Source organism: Corvus hawaiiensis, chromosome 4, assembly GCF_020740725.1.
Source record: "Corvus hawaiiensis isolate bCorHaw1 chromosome 4, bCorHaw1.pri.cur, whole genome shotgun sequence".
Taxonomy (NCBI): domain Eukaryota; kingdom Metazoa; phylum Chordata; class Aves; order Passeriformes; family Corvidae; genus Corvus; species Corvus hawaiiensis.
The window spans coordinates 30928095-30951512 of record NC_063216.1 but is presented as its reverse complement, the minus strand read 5'-3'; the positions used below and the strand labels follow the sequence as shown (position 1 = coordinate 30951512).

Sequence of the window (23418 nt, the reverse complement as noted above, 5' to 3'; positions counted from 1 at the left end):
TAAGCCACTGACAGTGGCTCCTGTCACGAGGAAAAAGCACACAACCAAAACTGATCGCCCAGTGAAAGATGATGATGATGCAGGGGAAGGAACCTCAAAAGATGCAGGGGAAGGAACCTCAAAACCACCAGCGGACTCAGGCACAGAAACCATTACTGAGTCCATGTCCATAAAGGACCTTCACAGCCTAAGAAAGGATTACACCCGACGGTCCGATGAATCCATAATAAGTTGGATGGTCCGTATTTGGGATGCGGCAGGTGATGATGTGATGCTGGACGGTGCTGAAGCGAGGCATTTGGGATCCCTGTCACAAGATCCAGTGATCGACCAAGAGATGAAAAGGGAGGCTAACTCTACCAGTCTCTGGAGACGAGTTTTGACAGGCGTGATGGAAAGATATATGTGTGGAGATGATCTCTACATGCAGCAAACCCCGTGGAAGACCATAGAACAAGGGATCCAACGCCTGAGAGAACTAGGGGTGGTAGAGGTTGTCTTCACACATGACCCAGGATTGAGGAGTCCAGACCGGGCCAGAGTTATTCCATACATGTGGCGAAAACTCATACATCTTGGGCCACCAGAATACGCTTCTGCTTTAGCAATAATGAAACCAGACTACGGTGCGAATGAGACCGTGCGGGATATGGCAGTGAAACTCAGAGCATATGCAGACTCTGTGCATGGCCCAACACATGCAAGAATCGCAGCTGTGGAAACACATATGCAGAAAATGGAAGATGAAATGAAAAAGAGTCTCCAGGAGATTAAAGAGTGCCTTCTCCGTGGACGTTCCCCAGAGAGAAGGTACATCCCACGAAGTGAGCTGTGGAATTTCCTGTGTGACAGTGGGGAAAACATGAGGAAGTGGGGTGGACAACCCACTTCTGCTCTGGCAGCACGAGTGAGTGAATTGAAGGAGCGCAAGTCTCAGAAAGGAGGATCTACCAAAAAGGAAGTAGCTCCAGTTGCCTGTAGCCAAATTGCCGGAAATGATGGAAAAGACGACGGCATGTCCAATTCCCATGAAGGAACCTCTAAGATACAGGCCCAGGGAAAGAAGGATAACCAGGCATAGAGGGGCCCTGCCTCTAGCCAGGTAGAGGTCAGGGAAAACCGTGTTTTTTGGACTGTGTGGATTCATTGGCCTGGTACATCAGAACCACAAAAATATGATGCCTTGGTTGACACTGGTGCGCAGTGTACAATAATTCCATCACAGCATGTGGGGGTAGAATCTGTTTCTATTTCTGGTGTAACAGGTGGATCACAAAATTTGACCTTGGTGGAAGCTGAGATGAGCCTGACTGGAAATGAGTGGAAGAGACATCTCATTGTGACTGGCCCAGAGGCCCCGTGCATTTTGGGCATAGACTTCCTCCGGAACGGGTATTTTAGAGACCCAAAGGGACTCAGGTGGGCTTTTGGAATAGCTGCTGTGGAGACAGAGGGCATTAAGCAATTGAACACTTTGCCTGGGCTATCAGAGAACCCGTCTGCAGTTGGCCTTCTGAAGGTGGAAGAACAAAGAGTACCAATTGCTACCTCGACAGTGCATCGCCGACAGTACCGGACAACTCGAGATGCTGTGATTCCCATCCACAAGATGATCCGTGAGCTGGAGACCCAAGGGGTGGTCAGCAAGACCCACTCACCCTTCAACAGCCCTATCTGGCCTGTGCGCAAATCGGAAGGAGAATGGAGATTGACTGTGGACTATCGTGCCCTGAATGAAGTGACTCCACCGTTGAGCGCTGCCGTGCCAGACATGTTGGAGCTCCAGTACGAGCTGGAGTCCAAAGCAGCGAAGTGGTACGCCACTATTGACATTGCCAATGCATTTTTCTCCATTCCTCTGGCAGCAGAGTGCAGGCCTCAGTTTGCCTTCACCTGGAGGGGCGTGCAGTACACCTGGAACCGACTGCCCCAGGGGTGGAAGCACAGCCCTACCATCTGCCATGGACTGATCCAGACTGCACTAGAAAAGGGTGAGGCTCCAGAACATTTGCAGTACATTGATGACATCATTGTGTGGGGGAACACGGCATCAGAGGTATTTGAGAAAGGAGAGAAAGTTATCCGGATTCTCCTGGAAGCTGGTTTCACCATTAAGAAGAGCAAAGTCAAGGGACCTGCCCAAGAGATCCAGTTCCTGGGAGTGAAATGGCAAGATGGACGGCGTCAGATTCCCACTGAGGTCATCAATAAGATCACAGTAATGTCTCCACCGACCAACAAGAAGGAAACACAAGCTTTCCTAGGTGCTATAGGTTTCTGGAGGATGCACATTCCCGAGTACAGCCAGATTGTGAGTCCTCTTTACCTGGTTACCCGCAAGAAGAACGATTTCCATTGGGGCCCTGAACAGCAACAAGCTTTTGCCCAAATCAAGCAGGAAATCGCTCATGCGGTAGCCCTTGGCCCAGTTAGGACAGGACCCGAAGTGAAGAACGTGCTCTATTCTGCAGCCGGAAGCCATGGCCTGTCCTGGAGCCTCTGGCAGAAGGTGCCTGGTGAGACTCGAGGTCGACCACTGGGATTCTGGAGCCGAAGCTACAGAGGGTCTGAGGCCAACTACACCCCAACAGAAAAGGAGATCTTGGCAGCCTATGAAGGAATCCAAGCCGTCTCAGAGGTAATTGGCACTGAGGCACAACTCCTCCTGGCACCCCGACTACCGGTGCTGGGGTGGATGTTCAAAGCAGAGGTTCCCTCTACCCACCATGCCACCAATGCCACATGGAGCAAATGGATTGCTCTCATCACACAGCGCGCCCGAATCGGAAAACTGAATCGCCCTGGGATTTTGGAAATAATTACCAACTGGCCTGAAGGTGAAAACTTTGGTCTTGCTGATGAAGAACAAGTGACACGCGCTGAAGAAGCTCCACCGTACAACCAACTGCCATCAGAAGACACACGCTACGCTCTTTTCACCGATGGTTCTTGTCGCATCGTAGGGATGAAACGAAAGTGGAAAGCAGCCGTATGGAGCCCCACACGACGGGTTGCAGAAGCTACTGAAGGAGAAGGTGGATCAAGCCAACTCGCTGAACTCAAAGCTGTTCAACTAGCCCTGGACATTGCTGAAAGGGAGAAGTGGCCAAAGCTCTACCTCTACACTGATTCATGGATGGTAGCCAATGCTCTGTGGGGATGGTTAGAAAAGTGGGAAAAAGCTAATTGGCAGCGTAGGGGAAAACCAATCTGGGCTGCTGCAGAGTGGAAAAACATCGCTGCCCGAGTAAGAAAGCTGGCTGTGAGAGTCCGCCATGTGGATGCTCACGTCCCCAAGAGTAGGGCTAATGAGGAACACCAAAACAACAAGCAGGTAGATCAGGCTGCAAAGATAGAAGTGTCACAGGTAGACTTGGACTGGAAACACAAGGGAGAGTTGTTCCTAGCTCGATGGGCCCATGATGCCTCAGGCCATCAGGGCAGAGATGCCACCTATAAGTGGGCACGAGACCGAGGGGTGGATCTAACCATGGACAGTATCTCCCAGGTGATCCATGACTGTGAGACATGCGCTGCAATCAAGCAGGCCAAGCGGGTGAAGCCCCTGTGGTACGGTGGGCGATGGTCCAAATACAAGTATGGGGAGGCCTGGCAGATTGATTACATCACACTGCCTCAAACCCGCCAAGGCAAGCGCTATGTGCTCACAATGGTAGAAGCCACCACTGGATGGCTGGAGACCTATCCTGTGCCTCATGCTACTGCCCGGAACACCATCCTAGGCCTGGAAAAGCAAGTCCTTTGGAGGCATGGCACCCCTGAGAGAATCGAGTCTGACAATGGGACTCATTTTAAGAATAGCCTTATTAATACCTGGGCTAGAGAACATGGCATAGAGTGGGTGTACCACATCCCTTACCATGGACCAGCTGCAGGCAAAGTGGAACGGTGCAATGGATTGTTGAAAACCACTTTGAAGGCACTGGGTGGGGGAACTTTCAAAAATTGGGAACAGAATCTAGCAAAGGCCACCTGGTTAGTTAACACCCGAGGTTCCACCAATAGAGCTGGTCCAGCCCAATCTGAATCCCTGCATACAACAGATGGAGATAAGGTCCCAGTAGTGCATGTTAGAGGTCTGTTAGGAAAGACTGTGTGGATAAATTCTGCCTCGAGTACAGACAAACCCATCCGTGGGGTTGTCTTTGCTCAGGGACCTGGTTGCACATGGTGGGTAATGCAGAAAGATGGCACAACACGTTGTGTACCACAGGGAGATCTGATTGTTGTGTGAAAACCACCTGTAGTGTGAAATGCCAGTATACCCCTGCTTGCTGAGTGTCACTGTCACTGTTCGTACATAGCTGTGTATATATATATGTTTATGTATTAATGTGTGTGTGGAGAATTAGAATATCTTAGTTTGGACATTGAGCCAACAATATGGGATAAGGGGTGGAATGTCTTGGGGTGACCTTATGATGTGTATCCCATATCGCTGCCTATGCCCAGAAATTAATTATTGGCCTTTCTATGCCTCTGAACTGAGCCTGAGAGGGGGAAGAAAAACTGAGCAAAACTTTCTCAAAGCAGTTTGAAACTTGTTCAAGGTCACATAAAGATAGCAGGGTTTTTTTTCCAGCTGGGGCAGGGGGGAGCGAGGAAGCACCCGGCTGGCAGCTTTTCCAGTCAGTTTTTGGCCAGTTTTTTTGCAGTTCCTTGTTCTCTGGAGAGAGGCTGAGAGCTGAACTTTTCCTTCTCTGGAATTTCGGATTTTCTCCCTTTTCTACTGGACTGCCTGATTGCTGTAACATCAGAGCACATCGGGAGGACTTTCCACTGGGCACAGAGGGCCTGGCCCTGGGCCAAGCCCCAGCTCCGAGGAGACCAAAGGGAGGACTCGAACACTTTCCCAGGTTTTTCCTCTACAGCGAAAGATTTTACCATTTAACATTATTTTCCTTTCCCGTGTGCTTGTTAAATAAATAGTTTTATCTTCTTCACTTTCCTTCGATGAAAATTTATTTTTTTTTTCCCGAACCTGGTGGGGGGAGGGGTGGTTGTGCCTTCTCTCAGAATATATATATATTTCTAAATTTGGCCAAACCGGAACACAGGGTGACCCACTCAACAACCATTTCAAATAGCATTACAGTTATTTAGTACTGCTCCAAACAGATCTCACATTTTCCCTCATCAGTCTCTACAACAGGGCAAAATATTACCAGAAAAAAGGCAAGGAGGCAAGCAAGCAAGGAGACAAAGTCTATTTTTCCCTCCTCTGCTTCTAGGAGACACAGATGCTCACTGCATTGCTGCCAGAGCGTACCAGATAAATGAATACATTGCAATTGACCCAGCTATAGAGGGCTGCTCACACAAAGCTTCCTTACTTTAAACTCAGGACTAGTGTTCAACAAACCCTTCCCTGGTACAAAACACAATTCTTAGTTGGCATCAAGAGATGGTTTTCCTAAGCCAGTAACTACTGTAGGAGCTATTACCTTTCCGGAGAACATTTGTTTGATCAGAATATTCCACAAGGGTTGGGATCTGCTCAACAATGTACAGTGCACCATCATCAAGGCTCCTCTGCAGCTTGACCTTCTTCAGGTCTAGAACCATGTACTGATTGTTGTAGGTTCCTAGGTATGAGAGCAGAGAGAGTTACATGTCCTGCCAAGGGAAGGAAACGAGTACAAGAGGTAGAGGGAACACATCTCTTTTCCTAAGATGCATATGAAGGCGTACTTACCAGAGTTGCACTTCGAGAAGGTCTCTGCCCAAGTTTTGCCATCCTTTGCCATCATGTTGGCAATGCGGACCCTCTGCCAAGCTAACAAGGATTCAGGCACCACTTGCTTAATGAGGGTTTGGTTGAAAACACTGTTGGTAGTCTGCAACATTACCAAGCCGCTGCCTAGTATGTAAAAGTCATCCAGGGACACCAAAAAGCCTTAAACAGGAATAACACAAAACTTGTTATCTTTGTGAAGCTTTGATATACTCATAGAACAAAACAGAGAGACAAGCCATGAGGATATGGATGAGTCAATGCATGTGTGTGTGAAATCAAACTGTACAAAGATTAAAGATGAGGTGGTAACTTCTGCAAGGGCTTTAGTCCCACCTGTCAACAGAGTTTGAAATCAGAAACTGTCACACTTTCAAGACACCTAATTCTTTGTCTAAAGCATTTGCTTTGTATTTGTATGCCAAGCTTGGAAGCTGCTCCATAAGTCAACCTATGTCTTATTCTTATGCTGAGGATTACAGACACTAAATGCCTATCGAGTGTTTCTAACAAAGAAATGAACTAAAAATACCATAAAAATTCAACAATGAAAACCAAAGCAAAGTACAAACTCCACAAAGACATTTTCATTAACCAGTTTCAGTTTTAGATTTTTACTCTGTAAAGACAACAGAAATTAATTTAATTAATTTGAATTAATCCCCTTAATTAACCTCTTCTGTATTAAATCAAGCCGAAAAACCTTTCTTCTAGTTTAATCTTTTCCCATCTAAGTATTCTTAAAAGCATCTCCAACAAATGGATCTCTCTTAAATCATAAACCACATCCTGTATATGAGGAGAAGCTCTACCTATTCCTCCTTCTGACATATTGTCACTGGGTTTTTTTATGCCTGCCAGCTCTGCAAAGTGAATACAGCGATGGATCTGTGGGCAGGATTCCCTTCCAGGTTACATGCCAACAGAAGTACTAAGTCCAGTTGCAAATCCTTCGCCAGGAGGTGGCATACAGAGCTGCAAAGGTCAGCTGTGCCTTGGATAGTGTGGGGACTACTTGTACAGCAGAAATAACCTGGCTTTTAGATTACTCAGCAGACACGTGGCTGCCAGGTTAGGGAAGAACAGTTGTTAACGGAGCTCCTGGTGGGGAAGTCACACAGAACCTAAACTCTTGTTAGGAAGTTTTTAATCGTATCAGTCTTCAAAGAGTACAAAATGCTAAAATGCTGTGCAACACCATAATAGCCAAGTTCCTCTATGAAATCTCCCACAGCAAGCTTTATTAATGCAATCTGCAAACAAAGGTCACCAACCTATGAAAGCAAGAAAGACAACCCAGCTCTGCCTCCTATTCCTGTGCTTTTATCAAAAGGCAGACCACCTTCAAGCAAAAGTAATGTTTAAGGGCTCTATTTCAGCAAAATTTCTTTCAAGTAGCAAGTTCTCACATTAGAACAGATCCAGGAAAATACACTGTGTGGTCACCTGTTCTCTAAAAAAATATCAGTATAGAATAGACTGAGCACCCTGGCAGCTGGTATTTTACTCATTGGAAGAGAGTCAATACATTATGTACATTATCAGCAGAGATCTCTCTCAAGTAAGTAAATACAAGAGAAACATCCTAAACTTGGCTCTGACAGTCTATTTTATACAAAGACATGGGATACTCTAGCAATAATCTGCTGCATAACAAGTCAAGTGGTGCTTGCCCAAACAGAGACAATAATTGAAATTGTTAAAACAACTGTGATATGAATTGAGCATCAATTCCTGTGGGTGACGATGCCAAGTGCCCCACTTCAAAACAAAGTAGTTTCTTTCTTCGATTTCAATTAATAGCTGACATAGAACAGAAAAACTTGACTCAAAGCAAGTGCTAACACAAGGAATGATGCTGAATTAACTGAAGGCTGAACTCCACAATTCAAATAAACAGCAAAGCTCAGCTAAGCTGAAAAGAAGGGGATTTCCTTCTGGGCCTTAGTATTTACCAAGTTTTATCCTGCAATGTTTTATAACACAACATGCCCTCCATGATACACCATTACTAGCCCAATTATTCCAAGATGGCATTTACCATTTTGATTTAAGGCACAGGCAACTCTGAAACAAAGGGAAGCTAAAACACAAGCAACAGGCTACCTACAGTAAAGACATCCACAAAAATAAAACCTGGGAAGAGAAGTCTAGAGATATCAGCAGACCTTTGATGTCCTCTTTTGCCATTCTTCTAAGTGCGTATGAGAATCTGTTGTACTTGAAGGTATTATCTCACTGTACATTTCTTCTTTTTTGTTTTCCCTGTAAAACCATCTCTGTAAACCCACACTCCATTTTTGTCAGAACACTCAGTTAATTTTTTTTTTTAACCCCTTCCTCCAATGAACCTGACAACTCCTACATAGAAACAAGCAAAAGTACTTCTGATAGCATCTTCTGGATCTGAGCCATTTAGATTCAGTTTCCAAATGCCACTGGAAAACTGAAGTTTCCAGAGTTTGGAGTTTCACTCATCATGACATTAATCAGCCAAGCAAAGCAAAGCATTTTTGCAATCTGAGCCACAGTGTTCTCCAGAAAGCACATCAAAGAACATGTGGGTGGCAGCACGTTCCCTGCTGCTATTGTTCCAAAAGAGGTAGACTGCTGCTTTCTGAACCAGACGGCATCAGCTTTTTTGGTGCTTTAAAAGGTCATTGTGCTCATTCAAGTGCAGAAAGGGTCAGCTTTACAGGCTGAAGTCAAAGCTATGAGGTCTAGCACACCGCTCAGGGATGGGAGTAGCTCCTGGCTGAGATGCCCAATGCTCTGGTGTATAAACACACTTGAACACGGGAAAGTAGAGGTATTCTCTGGATTAGTGGAGAACCAGTAGCTGCTTCTCATGTCAAGACCCATCAGCTGCCTTCCTTCCACTTGCACACCTCTCCTAGGCACTAAGAAATAGCACATCCCACACTACAGTTCTGATCTCATGTCCAAAGTTCACCAGACACTTTCCTTTGCTTCCCTCCAGGTTTTAAACAGATGTTGGAGGAAGCAGGGAAGCAGGAAATGGTCTGGCAATACCTCATGAGCAAGATGGATCCCTGAGAACAAGGGCTACCACCCCTTCCATGGTTTGCTCCTCCCAGCTCTTCCTCAAGCTGTGGGGAAGGAGAACGCTGCACTAACACCAGATTATTTCAAAGCAAGGGACACAAACTACCTCTCTCTCCTGCCTTAGCAGCACATGTATAGTCATCCATCAAGACAACCTGTGCCACCTCACTCCCATATCACAGCCTAGCTCAACCAAGAAAGATCCCAATAGCAGACCAGAGGAGGAAAGGTAGAAGTAAAATTCTTCAACTCGTCTTCTTCAGCTATTTTGTTTAAACTGCTAAAATCAAATTAACATACTTTAAAAGACCGTGGGTCAGCACAGAGAAGATAGTTCAGTATCCAAACCAGAGTGCTTGGTCACAATGGCACATTCCCGTTCTTAAATGGAGTTCAAAAGAGCTCCATCCAAATAGATGGACATCCTGGAAGCTGCAACCTCCCTGCTATCCAAAGAAAATGGCAGATTTTACCCGTTAGTTTGGCTCATTTCTTTGAATGCCTCAATGGGCAGTGTAAAGAAGTGACTGGAAGCAGGGGGAAAGGGACACAGAGAGAGGAGAGGTGCAGGTTTCTGTCTGATCCATCACTAGATACGTGGTATAAAACATAGCACCTACCTTGTCTCTATCATCACTTTCTTACTCCCCCAAATGAGCACATCTTCACTCAACATTTGTGAGGAACAGTAACATTCTCTGTACAATTTCTCTCTGCTGTGCATTGACTCACCAGCCACAGGAAGTACTTATGTCCAGAGCTTGAAAAAGACAATGAAACTCAAGCTTTCAGTTCAGAGACATTCCTCCTTTCCAAAGTTCACAGAACTGTCCTACGTGCAGCTCTGCAGACAAAGACTATGAGCAGAGGTCAAGTGAGGATTAAGGTGATTTAGTGCAGAAATGAGCAGCAAGTGAAGAAATGCTGCAAAAACAGAGATTACAACTCCAGTTAATTCCCATTTGACTGTGCCTCTGCAGAACTACTGCTACTCCAAAGGAGAGAAAGCAGCAAAGAGAAGATATGCTCTTAACAATGGACATTTGAACATGGTGGCAGAACAGATAACTGCTGGGGAAGCTGGGATGGACTCTGTAATTCCTGCCTGTCCTCCTACCTGCTCAGTCACAACACGAGCAAGGAAGTACAAGGCCCTCCAGCTGTACCACAATGCACACCCCAACACAAATCACGGTTAATCAATAGCCTCAGAACCTCTAAACTGAGTCAATACTAATTTTTGCAGTCTAGTTTTATTGAAATTCAATAAATAAATAAATAATATGGATAATTTTACTCTGTGACCCCAGGAGAAATCATGGATTTGGCACATTCCTTCTCAGAAGACAAAGGACTCCTTAACGTTTTCTGACACAGCTTTCGGACAGCAGCATAGTTTTACTTTATATCCAATCTTGTTGGATGTCAAGAATCTTTGAATAACTCAGTTAAGTGCCACTGAAGGCCTGGAAGGGCACCTGTCTTTTAATGTGCTCTGTTTCCTCCAGAAGTTAATACTTCTATGTTCATAGGATCATGTTACTATTCAGGAGAGATTACTAGGTTGCCCTTTCTTACTGGTTCTTAGTGTCCATCAGGACAGAGAATAAGAGCGGGAATATTTATGCAGGGAGACATTAAAATTGTCAAGTTGAACCATGGCCAGGACCTGCAGATTCCAGAGTCAGATGCTCTGAAAATATCCTCTCTCATCATAACATGGAGCAGAGGAATTTGGCTGTTGCCACCTTCCTACGTGATGTCCCTAGCGCATTACTAAGCCAGTGCTTACTCATCCCATGGAAAATTGCAAGTCTGTGAACTACACTCACAGCTAATGCAATTTGCTGCAGTCAATGGACTATGCTTGTCTAGTGCTTGTGATAGCACCCTGTAATCAGGCAGCCAAGTGAGCACACTTTGCATACCACAAGCCTCTCAAACTTCACTGTAGCCACGGGAACTATGCTTTGCAACAGTTCTCACTCAGTTTTGTTGGTACACCTTCCCACATCACCATGTCAGAGTCCACATGGCAATAGGAGGCTTTAAAAAATAAGCCATCTCTGCAGACCTCAACACTCTCAGGAAAGCACACTGGGATCTTGTTCACTAATGAACAGACCATAACCATTTCAGCAAAGCAGTAGCTGATTTTCAGGTATCCTGCCACACAGTATGCTTTATCAGTCTGAATATTTGTATTTCCTTATACAAAGAATACACAAAAGGAACAACCGGAAGACGTCACCACAGACACCCACTAAAAATAAAATAATAAATACTCTGTGTGGTTGATCTTGATCCCCAGTTTTGAATCTGCAGCACAACGCAGCACACAACAGTTGCTAAACAGAGCCACACTCTTGTGAAGGGTAGTGCCATCATCAGTATTTCAGCTGAGAGACATGAGAGCCAGAATAACCTTGTGAACATTCACGTGATGAACAGAGATCAGAAACCCTTGCTTTCTTACCAAATTACAGAGGCTTGCAAGATTTCTTGCAACAAGTGAGTGAAATTCCTCCAAGGCAATCACAGATAACCCAAGCTCTTGAAAGACTGTACACCTAACAAACATTCAGACTACCTCTACCCCTCCCTCAAATTAAAAATCTCAGTTGTCAGAAAATGTTGCATTCCTGAGGAGGATCACTGAGGAGGATCAGAACCCCAAAGAAAAAGGCTTGTTTTCAATGTGAAATGAACGCAACTGCTTTTCAAAACATTTTCCCAGTCACAGTCTCAGGAGTCCCTGCCATGAAAGACCCCTGCAGTAAGGCACCATAACTCAATAAAGCATGTTTTGAAATCATCAACCAACAAAACTTCATGAGAATGAGATAGTCTCCTACAGTACTTACTTCACTTAAAATGTTTTATGGAGATTCTTGCGTGCTTAGGTATTTTTGAACTTGAAATTTCACCTCTAAAAATTTATGCCATGTCAACTCTAAGAGGGAGTCATAGATTTGGTTTTTCACATTCCTATTTCTTGGTGCTCTTCTGTAGCAATAGTACATATTTTGCCACCGAAACATTACTTTCTGGCAGTTTCTAACATTTGGCCTAATGTTCCCAAAAGAGACTCTAAATATTTCGGCTGGCTATATTACTGACACACCAAATAAGCATTAAAAAATATTTTTACAACAGCTTATAGAGAAGCTGGAAGAGGAAGATGGAACAACAAAACAACTAAAGGCTTCTGAACCCAACATCAAAGAAGCCAATACACTTTTGAACAGCAAGTGTTTGATACTCAGTAATAATCCCATTACACCACGAGTCATGTCACATTGGTGAACAGAAGTGCTCAAAATTGTTATTACCAAACATGCAAATGCTACAGGCAAGGTGAGGAGTTCAACACTTGAGATGACTGCAGACTACACAAGCAGAATTCCAAGCAGCATGTTTGTGCCAGAGGTAAAATATTTAACCAGTGCTATTCAGAGCACTGAAGGTGATTAATCAACAACAAAAGACAACAACAACAATATCATGTTCAAGACAGAAAATTCAAGGTGGCATTTTGTCCTCTTGGTGGCTGAAAGTTTCAAGGTATATTGAAGCCAGTGCTTGTTGAGTTACTATCCTTTTCACAGCCAAGACAGCCACAAGACAGTAAGGTGGTCCATTCCAAATTGAATATCTACATTGTTTTGGTTTTTTTGACTTTACCTGGGTAACTACTGAATGAGACACGGCTGGTGCTGGTGTATGGATCAACTATATTGAAGTTCCAATGCTTATATATTCTCAGTGTGGCTGCATAAGTAAACCAGCTGGAATGGGCAAAATATATATTCTCATATCCAGGCAGAACCTGGAAAACAGAAGCAGAAAGATGAATAATTTCAGACCCCACAGTATTCTGCATTTTTTCTACTTGATAGAAACTAGGAGAACTACTTGATTTAAGTAGTTTGATTAATTGCATTGTTGAAGAAAGAGCAGATTCTTTTGGTTTTAACTGTGTACTATATGAATTTCTGAAACCTCTGGAAACAATTCTTGCCGACGCGTTATGTTCAAAATAAAACACCTTGGGGTTATTTGGGATACCTGCATCACATGGTATGTTTTTTCTCCCCAGTTTCATTTTGAATATTTGTATTCACACATTCAGATCAGATCTTTGCAAACATATCCAACATTAATTTAAAACATGCTGTTTCTGTGATAATTCCCCTAGTTCACTTTGAGGTGAAGTACAGAAGCACTTACAAATGCAAGTAAATTCAGTTTGAAAAGGTAAATATATATATTGATAGTACATCTCTTCAAAATATTTCCCTGGTTCTATGATCTGTTGTTAGCTCAGAAACCTCTTGCTGTAGGCAAATGCTTCAATTAATGTTTCTCAATTTAAGATGAATATTGTTGCTCTGCAATACATGGAGCCTCCAGATGCTGCTTAAATCCTTAATAATTTTAACTGAAAAATGTAATTGCCACCATGATGCATCAGTCACTTATCTTAAAAATGTGGGAGATTTTTCTGTCATCATCCCATTGGAAAGACATTCAAGGGCATCACTGACTATTAACAGAAAACATTACCCACTTGCACCCATTTGTTTTTATGTTAGCACCGTCTTTTAGTTTAAGTAATCCTTTTCCTTTTCTCCCTGTTTGCCCAATGTATTTGTATTCACTCACAATACCCCTTTTCAGACTTCACTTCTCTAGGTGAAATGAGTTACTCTCTTCCAGTCTCCTCTCCATGGTAGTACCTCATTCCCTAGTAATTCTAGCAGCTTTTCACCATCCATCTCTGTGGTTTTGGTTTGGTCTTTTCCCTCCCCTTGAACACAAGTGAGAAAAACTGGATTCAAAATCCTACGGAGGCACAAATGTCAACTGCATAAATGCAACTTGATCATTGACAGAAGTCTCTTCATGCATATGCAACACGAACAGGGAAGACTCCAGAAATGTACACTCATGGCACTGCAAATCAACAGAGGCACTGGAGATTAAGTTCTGGTGCTCACCTTGATCAGTGCAGAGCAGTGTCCCATGTCCCACTGGTATCTCCCATGGCCTCCTGGCTCCACATCGCATTGTCCACCCCGTGCAGAATAATCAAATAATGCAGGAATAAGGTCCAACAGGTCTCCAACTGCATTCAGAAACTGGACATCAAAGTTGCTCAGTGGCTGAGGAAAGAAGAAGAAGAGAAAAAATGCTTTGAGACAGAAAAGCATCAAGACAACTTCAGTGGTTAGAATTTTTCTTTTGCTCCCAAAGGAAGCTCTTGTATGGTCTATGAAATGCCTACTGACAAGGCCCAGATGCTCACACTCAGTATGGCCCCAGGCACTGAGGAAACTTTCAGGGTCTGGTCCTTGTGGTGGCATTACCAATGCTATGATTTCTGAGGCAAAAAGGAAGACATAACTGTAGCTTGTGAAACCTTAGTGTGTGTTTGCAAGCAGCATACCCATCAGTCTGCTGTTACTGGTACACTGAGCTAAGATTTAATTTTTTTTGTTTATCTAGATGTCTTTGAAGAGTCTTCCACTAATGCTCTTGGGAGCTCTCAGATTTTTATAAACACTGCAATTTAAGACATCCTCAGGACTGAGGAGGAAGAAACGAATGCGGGAAACAATGTTAACAATACCAGTCAAACTAGCTGAAAAAGGTAAGTCAGTCAAAAGGCACTCTGCTATGTGCTTTTGAAAACTCCATATGGTTGGAGCTATCCAGGGTTAACAGGGTTAACTACACTCAGCTGGTTCTGCAACACACTCTTTAGAACCTCCTCTTACTTTGCCTCATCAAAATAAGAGCTTAATAGTGGTTTAACCTCAACCTTCAAATACCGTTTTCTAAATCTTTCCTGTTCTTGATTTCACCATGCCTTTACTTAAGGCAAGGCCTAAGGAAAAGGAGTCAGAACACACATCACTTTAGGGCTGTGAATAGTAATTTTATAATGCCACAGAACCATATGGCAAAGAAACACATTGCTTGCAATATAAATCACTGTTACTAAACCATATAGCTGACCTCTCTACAACCCCAATGAAGGGGGACAAGGAAAAATTAAACAGCATCAAATCCATTTACTTTTTGTTCAGAAGGCTGAATTCTGTGTTATCCATCTGCTGTTTTGGCAGAGAGAATAACCAACAGGAAAACCAGAAATAATGTAAACACCAGTCCATGTATCCCATGGGAAGGAATTAAACCTTCCCACAATGCTTACAAAGACAAGCAAGAGAAATAAGCCATTCTGACAACTAAACCCATTTGTGGCAGAAGGCCCCAACAGGGGCTATAGTCTGAGGAAGAAATCCAAAACAAACTTTCATGTATGTCACATTGCTTTAGTTCACCATGTTTTTGCTGTAGGATCCAAACAGGAAGCAACATCAAGAGACATGTCTTTGGATAGTTTTAAGCAACTTAGAGGTACGAATCAGTTACAAACCAGTCACAACTTCTATTTCATTGGAAACCATATAGAGAGACTTGGCACTGTTTAAGCACCATTTTTCCCCATCCAGCTGCACTGAAAACCCACCACAAAATAAGAAAAAGCCATTTTCCAATGTCTGATTCACATGGGCATCCCTGTACAGTACCACCAGGAAGGGAGCAAACTGGCTTGCATATCAGATTGCTAAACTAGCCCCAAGACATTTTAATTGTACTTAACATCCATTTGCTACCACTCCATATTCTCCTTTGTAAAATCTGCCTTCACTGTAGGATCTTCAGGCAGCTACATTGATACTGCTACAGCATCAGTCAGAATTGCCTGTGTATTTTTTAAGTTTCACACTTCTATGCTTTCTTACTTTCTTAACTTCTGTAACTATTAGGAAGTCCATTTAAATTAGAACAAAAGTGCCAAGCAATGAAGCTTTCATTGGGCACGGAAAGGTGCTCAGTGAGCAGGAGGAAAGACCCACTCAAACAAAGCACAGGTTATGCAAATTCCTAAGGCACTGGGTGAGATTAGGCTGCCAGCTGCCAAAGCCAGCCAAAGTATCAGAGATGAAAAAGACGGACTAGGTTGTTAAGCACCCCCTAGGCTTCTGTTTTCATTCCCTTTTTGAGGGCCAAGCCAATTTCACTCCAGTTTACTTCCAAAAATTCATTATTCTCTTTTAATAAACCTGGTTTTGTGTTTAAAACTGTCTGATGTGACATCACATAAGCACAGTGCTTCTCTGGAGCCTCAATAAAACAATGTATTCAAACAGAAGACACAGGAATCTGCACTGCAAGACAAATCTGGGAATTTCAGGAGTGGTCTGAGGCATCTGCCACAACAAGGCTGAGAACCCTATTTTTGGAAAAACTACAGCTGATGTCCAGGATATATAGAGAAACCTTCTCTGTGAGAAGTAAATCAGTGTCCACTAGCAAGAATTAGACCCAAAAAACTGCATCATAACAAGTGCATGATATAGGGTATATTACAGTTTTTTGTAATCGCCTTCTCCCATCTCACACAGCAATGCCAGGAAAACTCCTTATATACATGGTTTACATCCTGAAGAAGAATGAATAAACTAAACTGACAAGCAGAGAGGTGGTAAAGCCACAGCAAAAGTCCTTTTGCTAGAATGTGTGGCTCCTCTAGGTACTGTCCTGAACAGCAAAACAAAAAATCAATTTGAGTTTGAGTTACATCACAAGTAGGGAGAAATAAACTTACAAAGGGCAGCAGAAAGGACAGAACCAGCCTTAAAGCCTTCTTTACACGGGACATTAAAATAGGCAAGTTATTCTGTAACAATTGTTTTCCAGTAACTTTTCCAAGCCTGAGCACTCTCAGTACAAAATAAGGAAGTACAAACAGGGAGTTATCCTGGAGTCATTCTAGTATTTAAAACCCTGACACCTCCTTATTCAAGAGTAATATCCCTGCATAGACAAGCCCAAGATTAATCACAGCGTTGGTAGAGCATTAGGCAAATGAAAAGGCTTTATGTTCTTTGAGTGCCCCTCCCTCAGAAATTGTCTTGACAAAAGGGTTGGGTTTGTTTACTGGATATAAAATGTTGCTAAACCAGATGGAACCATGTTACACTTTAAGATGAAGATGTATTCAAATTTTGACATCACTCTTAATGATACCTGTATATATCAAATTCAAAATACAGAAGTTTACAATGTACATTGCCTTCATGCAGGTCTTAATGGAAGCACCTACCCAAAATAGTCCTCAGGAGGACAGACTCCATGCAATAAAAACACCGAAGTTTAGAACAAGACGCTACAAAGCATTTGCTTCATAAAGAATAAAAAAAAAAATACTAGTACTGATATCAAACCATTCAAAGTCCAAATTTTCTTTCTGCAACAAGGCTCAGTTACTTGTGGCAGACACAACAGTTCTACAATATTCAAGTGAAGCAGATCTGAAGTTTAGGGGAGAGCAGAAAACCAGAACACTTCAGAGTGACTTGTGTGCACATAATCCAACTCTCACTTAAGAAGCATCTGGATCTGGTTTCAAACTACCATCCATAGCAGCAGACAACAGAAAGACCTGTCACGTGGCTTCCTCAAAGTGCACATCAACTAATCCACCAAACGTAAAACTCCAACCACTTGCAAGTTTGAAAAGGTTATGTGTAGTGCTGATGAGTAAACTTGAAACATGAAATGTGTAAAATTAAAAGCAGATTAGCCATGAAACAGCTTGTTTCCATTCTCCTGAAAAGGAAACAGTTCTATACAACTTTGCCCAGTGCTCAGTGTTACAATCCACAGACTCTGCAAACATAGCTCCTTTTCTTCATCCCCTTTATCTCTTTTAGCCTTTTCTTGCCAACCAAACAACTTCTCAGTGTTCAGGAGAGCATTTTGTCCATGTATGATCATTCATGCTGCAGGGGAACATAAGAACTTCAAAACCCATCTCCTCCTCCCCTTCTCTTTCTCACGTCTCTGGTATTTTGGAAGGGGAAAAGCTTCCCAGCCTTTCTTCTACAGCATTTATTCTTATTTTAAGCTTAAGACAGTGGGAACAATTGCCCTCTACATATAGAGAATAATCAGTTGAATTCAGAAGTCACACAGCTTTCCCAACAGCAAGTAGAACATCAGAACATCACGCAACAAAACAAAGACTGTCACATGTTGGGTCTTGGCTTGATTTTGTTTGGGTTTTGGGGGGTTTCTTTTGTTTTGTTTGGGTGTGGGTAAAAAAAGGAAAAGAAAAACAGCAAATTCACACAGCAGGTATTTTTAGTATTTCTGATGTTCATTACCATCATGAATTCAAACTACTGAACTAGTAGAGATCAAAAGATCAACTTGCTCCCGATGATGATAATCCAAAGACAATAAACACATGGAAAGGATTTTTTTTTCAATTAAACAAAACAGTATCTACCAAAGGAAAGAGGTAAGAAGAGACTTTCAAAGCACTAAGGAAAACGTGCAATAGGAATGAGATTTGTTTTTAAAAACATGCAGAATTTGTTACAGACTTTCAGTAAGAAATGTCTTTGATTGTTTTATTTTAAGGTGAGAACTGAGTAACAGAAAAGTAAATACTTGTTGCTGGAGTTGTTGTCCAAAAAAATATCAAAACAATTGGGTAAATTGAACCAAAGTACAATACTTAAAAATAAGAAAAAAATCATCAATTAGGTGGATTTATTTACCTATCTTTGGATGGTGGATTTCTCTAATCCCAAGGAATAAGGAAGATACTGGTGGTGGTTTTGCTTGTTTGTTTGGTTTGTGAGTTTAGTTGGGGCTTTTAAGTGCTAATAGTTTACAGAAGCTGGGCTGATTCTCAGATAAATGCATGTGTCAAAGCCTGGAACTTTGCATCTGCACCTGTTTTTATTACCCATGTAAGCTCAGAGCGATAGTCTTCCAGCTCTGCTTCCTGAAGGAGATTCTAACAGCAGTTAAGTATGTGTACACAGTTGCAGCCTAATCTCCCAAAAGTACTTAAGAAGTATCATGGTATCCAACAAAATGAACTTCCTGTACTTTTACAGAACTGTCAGGTATCATTTTGATGCCAAGGAAAACCAAGGACCTAGCTGCAAGAGCAGCTGTCCAAAACGTACTCAAAGGTAAGGACTGATGCTAACTTACTGGCTGTGGCAAAGAGAGGAAACAGCAGCACCACTGCAAGTAAGAAATACACACAAGGTGAACATTTCTGCTTTGAATAAAAGTATATGCATCTCAACATTGGTAATAATGTCCAAAGCTAAAATTGTGACTGGCATGGAAAACAGCCAAAATTAATCCCACCAATTGCTGCAAGCACATTTGAGAAAAGAAAAAAAAAAAAAATTTCCTGCATATAATTCAAGAATGGAGGACACAAATATTTCTGCCTGAACCACATATCTAAACTTTCACTAAATGCACCATTTTTTTACAGACATGCCGGGGAGATCTCTAAAAACAGGATAAAAATTATTCAGACACTTCAGAGGTCAGTGCTTCTTAGTATCAAATGCACAGTTAAATAAGCAAGCATCAGGGAACACACCGCACAGGCAGGACATGCCTATTACAAAGAAATAACTCCGACACAAACCAGCACTTTTCCCTTCCCCCCACATGAATCTAAAAGATTCTGAAGCAGCAAAAAAAACCAACAACCTGGTGAGCTTGACAGCGCTCTTCAGATACAGGAGTTATGAAAGGCAATTAGTGTGCTCTTTTCCTAGAAAGTCAAGGTTTCTAGTGTTTTCCCCTACAAACTCAAGTCCCTCAAGATGGATTACTATTATGAACACATTTCTTTTTTTCCAGTTTGAGCTGGCTCCCCATTCATGAAAGCCCCAAAGTGACTTCTATACAAGAAAGATGTACACTTTACTAAAATGCAATTGTTTATAATTCAGGACTTCCAACTTCTCAAAATTCTTGGTACGGTTAACCCAGGTAAAACAGTCAACTACAATTATTCAAGTCCTTCCTCTCACACTGAAAAGCCTATTAGGTATTAGACCTTTGGACAGCATTATAATTGCCATACCTCTACTGGAGTTAAAGGAGTTCTGCTATTATACAAGCTGACGATCTGGAATACAATTCTAATTGCAATTGAAGAAAAATTAGAAAAACAAACAAACAAACAAAAAAAGGCAACGAAACCACCACCAAACAAAACCCCCAAACCTATTCCATCTGACCTGCCACAGACCATATCTTTTGTAACCATAAATTTTTGAGACTTAAAGACAGAAAAGGAGAAGTCATTTAGTAAAGTAAAACATACACTAAAACAGAAAGGCTTTTAAGATTTGAAATCTAATGCTTGGAAATAAGAATGAAAGCTTTAATGCATTCCCTACATGCTGATTCATACTGTTACAGGCACTCTTTATACCTAAAGGGTCATTTGCTTAATAACAATTGTAAAGTGACACCAACGAGCACTTTAGAAGTGTCTGTCCTTCCAACATTCACAGGGATGCAAAAGCCACCCCCAACATAATCAGCACGCGAATGTCCAGGGTTCCAAGTCCCTTATGAAGAATCTGTGGTTACATGACCTGAGTGCTCAGTCACAGTATCTACACTGAAGAGTCACTAAAGATTTTGCAGAATGGCATGCAGAACAAGTACTTGCTACTAAGTATCCTACTTTTTTATTTTTAGAAAGCAGATCCCCTTCTCTCATGTTTGTCCACTGACATCCCAGCCCCAGCTACTGAAAAAGAGGTGCAGTAGTCTTACTGTTCGCTTATGAAGTTTAGCCCACTCGAGGGCTCCCATGTACAGACCATCCAACTGTGCAATAATATAGCCAGCATGTCTCCAAAATGGGTCATCCTTATTATTTCTGATTTGTTGTCTTGTCCATTGATCTTGCTTCCTGCAGAGGAACAAACAGGTTGGGGTTTTCTTGGGTTTTTTTGAGTATAATTGATAATGCAGGGAAGGGACAAATACATTATGACCCAGATGGTCCAGTTTTACTAGAGATTTGAGGCAAATCATGCTTTGGAAATCCTGAAGATATAAACATTATATCCTCCAAGTGTAAATGTTCAGACTTAGGCAAAATACCCTACAATCATGTGCCTCTACCAGATTTTAGTGTCAAAGAAAAAGTTGGACTCCCTGTTTGTGGGGGACTTTGCTATAGCAGATCTAGCATTCCCATACAGTCAGTAAAGGGAAACAAGCATTTGATAGGTCAGATGAACCATTCCCTTTTAAATGCCTATTTAAGACTAAAAATAGATTGACATTTGAAGAGCCTCCTTCTCTCCCCCAGGTTCAAGTGCAATGAAGGCTTTCTGCTGGTGGTGCTCAAATGCTGCCTGAGAACCACGTCTATGCTCCTCTGAGTAACAGGTGGGAGGCCAAACAACTGTACCCTGTGCCAGATCCAGTCAAGAGCCAAATCACCCAGGTTTAGAGCATGAGGCAAGACAAGTTGAACAGACCCTAGGGTAAGAGCCAGCAACATTGTAAGGATCTCTCAGAATTTGCTTTTGCTATGCACAAAGGGCCACAAAAGAACCACAGGAAATGAGGACCAGATGCTGGCCTCTTCCATCCTCCTGTATCTATCCATTCAGCACTATGTAAAGTAGCAAAATAGGACAAACCTGTAAAGGAAACAAACTCTTCCAGCAGTATATGAGTGATAAAACCAACCAGAGTTAGCTTTCTAGAAGCAACAAGATGCAAGAAGTATGTCCAAGGAAATAGGGATGTGATCAGAGCATTTAGGGCTAAGGACTTCCAAGATAACACAGCAACCCACATTGCAAAACTGCTATGAAGTAAAGCAGTAATGCAGGAGTTGAGGATAGAGGCAATAGAAAAACAATACAAGGCCACCTAGTATTGTCCCCCTTCATCCAACAATGCATCTTGGGAAATACAGCTGCCATGCTGTGTCTTTCTAGAAAAAAACACATACACATTGATACGGTAGCTATCCCATTTCTCTCCCTAGGAAGTGCAGAGCAATGCTGAATAATGATAGCAAGGGAGCACTAAGATTTTTTGTTCTATTTTTTGGATAAGCTAAAACCAATCAACTTTATATATGCACACCAATAACAGAATTAGTCAGATATATAACCCCTTATGGAAAGGGCAAGACAAGGCAAAGACGGAAAAAACCAGTCCCCATAAGTGACCATTTCACAAAAGTATTTGTGATGGAAAAAACCACAGGTCTAAGGAGATTAAAATAATTGGTAATCACAGCTGAGTTTCCCAGTACCTGACCTGGTTCTTCTCCTACTTCTAGTTTCCCCACCAGTGTAGCTGCACTATTCAAGCAGAATTTCTTTTGATTTTTACAGCTAAAGAGAAAAGTGAATCAGGACTTTTGTGATTATAACAGAATTTATATTAGTAGTAAAATAAAATATTAACCTAACAGAAGAAGGAAAGGATACACAATGCTAAAAAGATTAAGGTGCCAGGAGACCGCCATTCAGTGTAACATTGAAAATATCAGCTTTTCAAAAAAATAGTTTTACTAGAATGACCTTCAGAATTCATTGACATTATCCACGCCCTCCGGCAGCAATGGTTTTAAACATTTCTTTGAAACAATCAGAATTAGGGAAGGGTATATGCACTTCTTTGTGTATATTTAGAATTTCTTTTAATAATAATGGCATTCAATCAGAGGGAAGGGAAGCATGTATTTTCCTCAGCCCATAAGGAAGAGAATAAAAAAAGCTTGAAAATTCTGTCATCCTCCAACCCCAAGTCTTAACTGATTTATTTTTAGCAAATAAATACATACCCCATAAAATTCTGAACTCCACTTCGAATGGTGGGAGTCTTAATTAGCTGTGGATACATATTTGCAGCATGGTCATACATCTGCCTGAAAGAACAAGAGTAACAGGAGTTATTCCTCTGCATCTTCTATTTACCAACCAGTTAATCAACATGCCTTAACAGACAAGCAACACAGTACACAAAGTAAGCTTTTCCTACTCACAGAAAATACTCCAGTGCATGACAAATAGCAAAAGTAACACAAAAGGATTGTTAAAAGTTGACTTAAAATAAATTACTTTGCTAATGCCTACTCAAACTGCTGCACAATGGAAAGAAGATAAGCAAGAATGAGACTGAACTACTTCACAGCAAAATTTCACATTCAGGGAATATGTGTAGGCCAGAAGCATCTTGAAAGCATTAGCACATTCATTTAAGCACAACAAAAATAGTTTTCTGGAGAGCTATTCTATTCGGAATCAAAAAACCCACAGAGGTGAAGGTAATATTATTTGCTGATTCAGTTAATCTCACTCTTCAGAGAGAGAATTTCAGCATATCTAGCAGGTTTTACTTGCCATTAACCATGTTCCTTTCTGCTTAAGCTAAATATCTCCATTTCTAAGTGTGTGTAAGATGATCCTACATGTTACCACAGGAACTCCCACTCATGGCAGCCCTAAATAGATTCAGCTTTTACGGAGACCAAAATTCTTGTGATTTTTCCTGTTGTTGAATTCAGTTAGCTGTTTTATCCACATTAAATATTAGAAACAGAAGTTCAAAGGGTTTTGTTGCTTGGTTGGTTAGGGCTTTCTTGTTTGTTTTCTTGAAGTGAAGTTCTGCAAGATGAAATCAACTGTCAGAAATGATCACAAGCCCAAAAT

At 41.9% G+C, this 23418-nt stretch overlaps 1 protein-coding gene across 1 annotated transcript in view; it reads right to left on the bottom strand.

The window, feature by feature from the left end:
* Window positions 1-23418, bottom strand: part of PLBD1 (phospholipase B domain containing 1) — a 45546-nt gene that overhangs the window by 8883 nt on the left and 13245 nt on the right. The window contains exons 3-8 of the mRNA XM_048301708.1: window positions 22551-22634; window positions 20510-20648; window positions 13822-13986; window positions 12506-12650; window positions 5717-5917; window positions 5466-5606 (exon numbers count right to left, since the gene is read on the bottom strand). Of these exons, the coding sequence (XP_048157665.1) occupies window positions 5466-5606; window positions 5717-5917; window positions 12506-12650; window positions 13822-13986; window positions 20510-20648; window positions 22551-22634 (875 nt within the window). The remainder of the gene's footprint in view (window positions 1-5465; window positions 5607-5716; window positions 5918-12505; window positions 12651-13821; window positions 13987-20509; window positions 20649-22550; window positions 22635-23418) is intronic.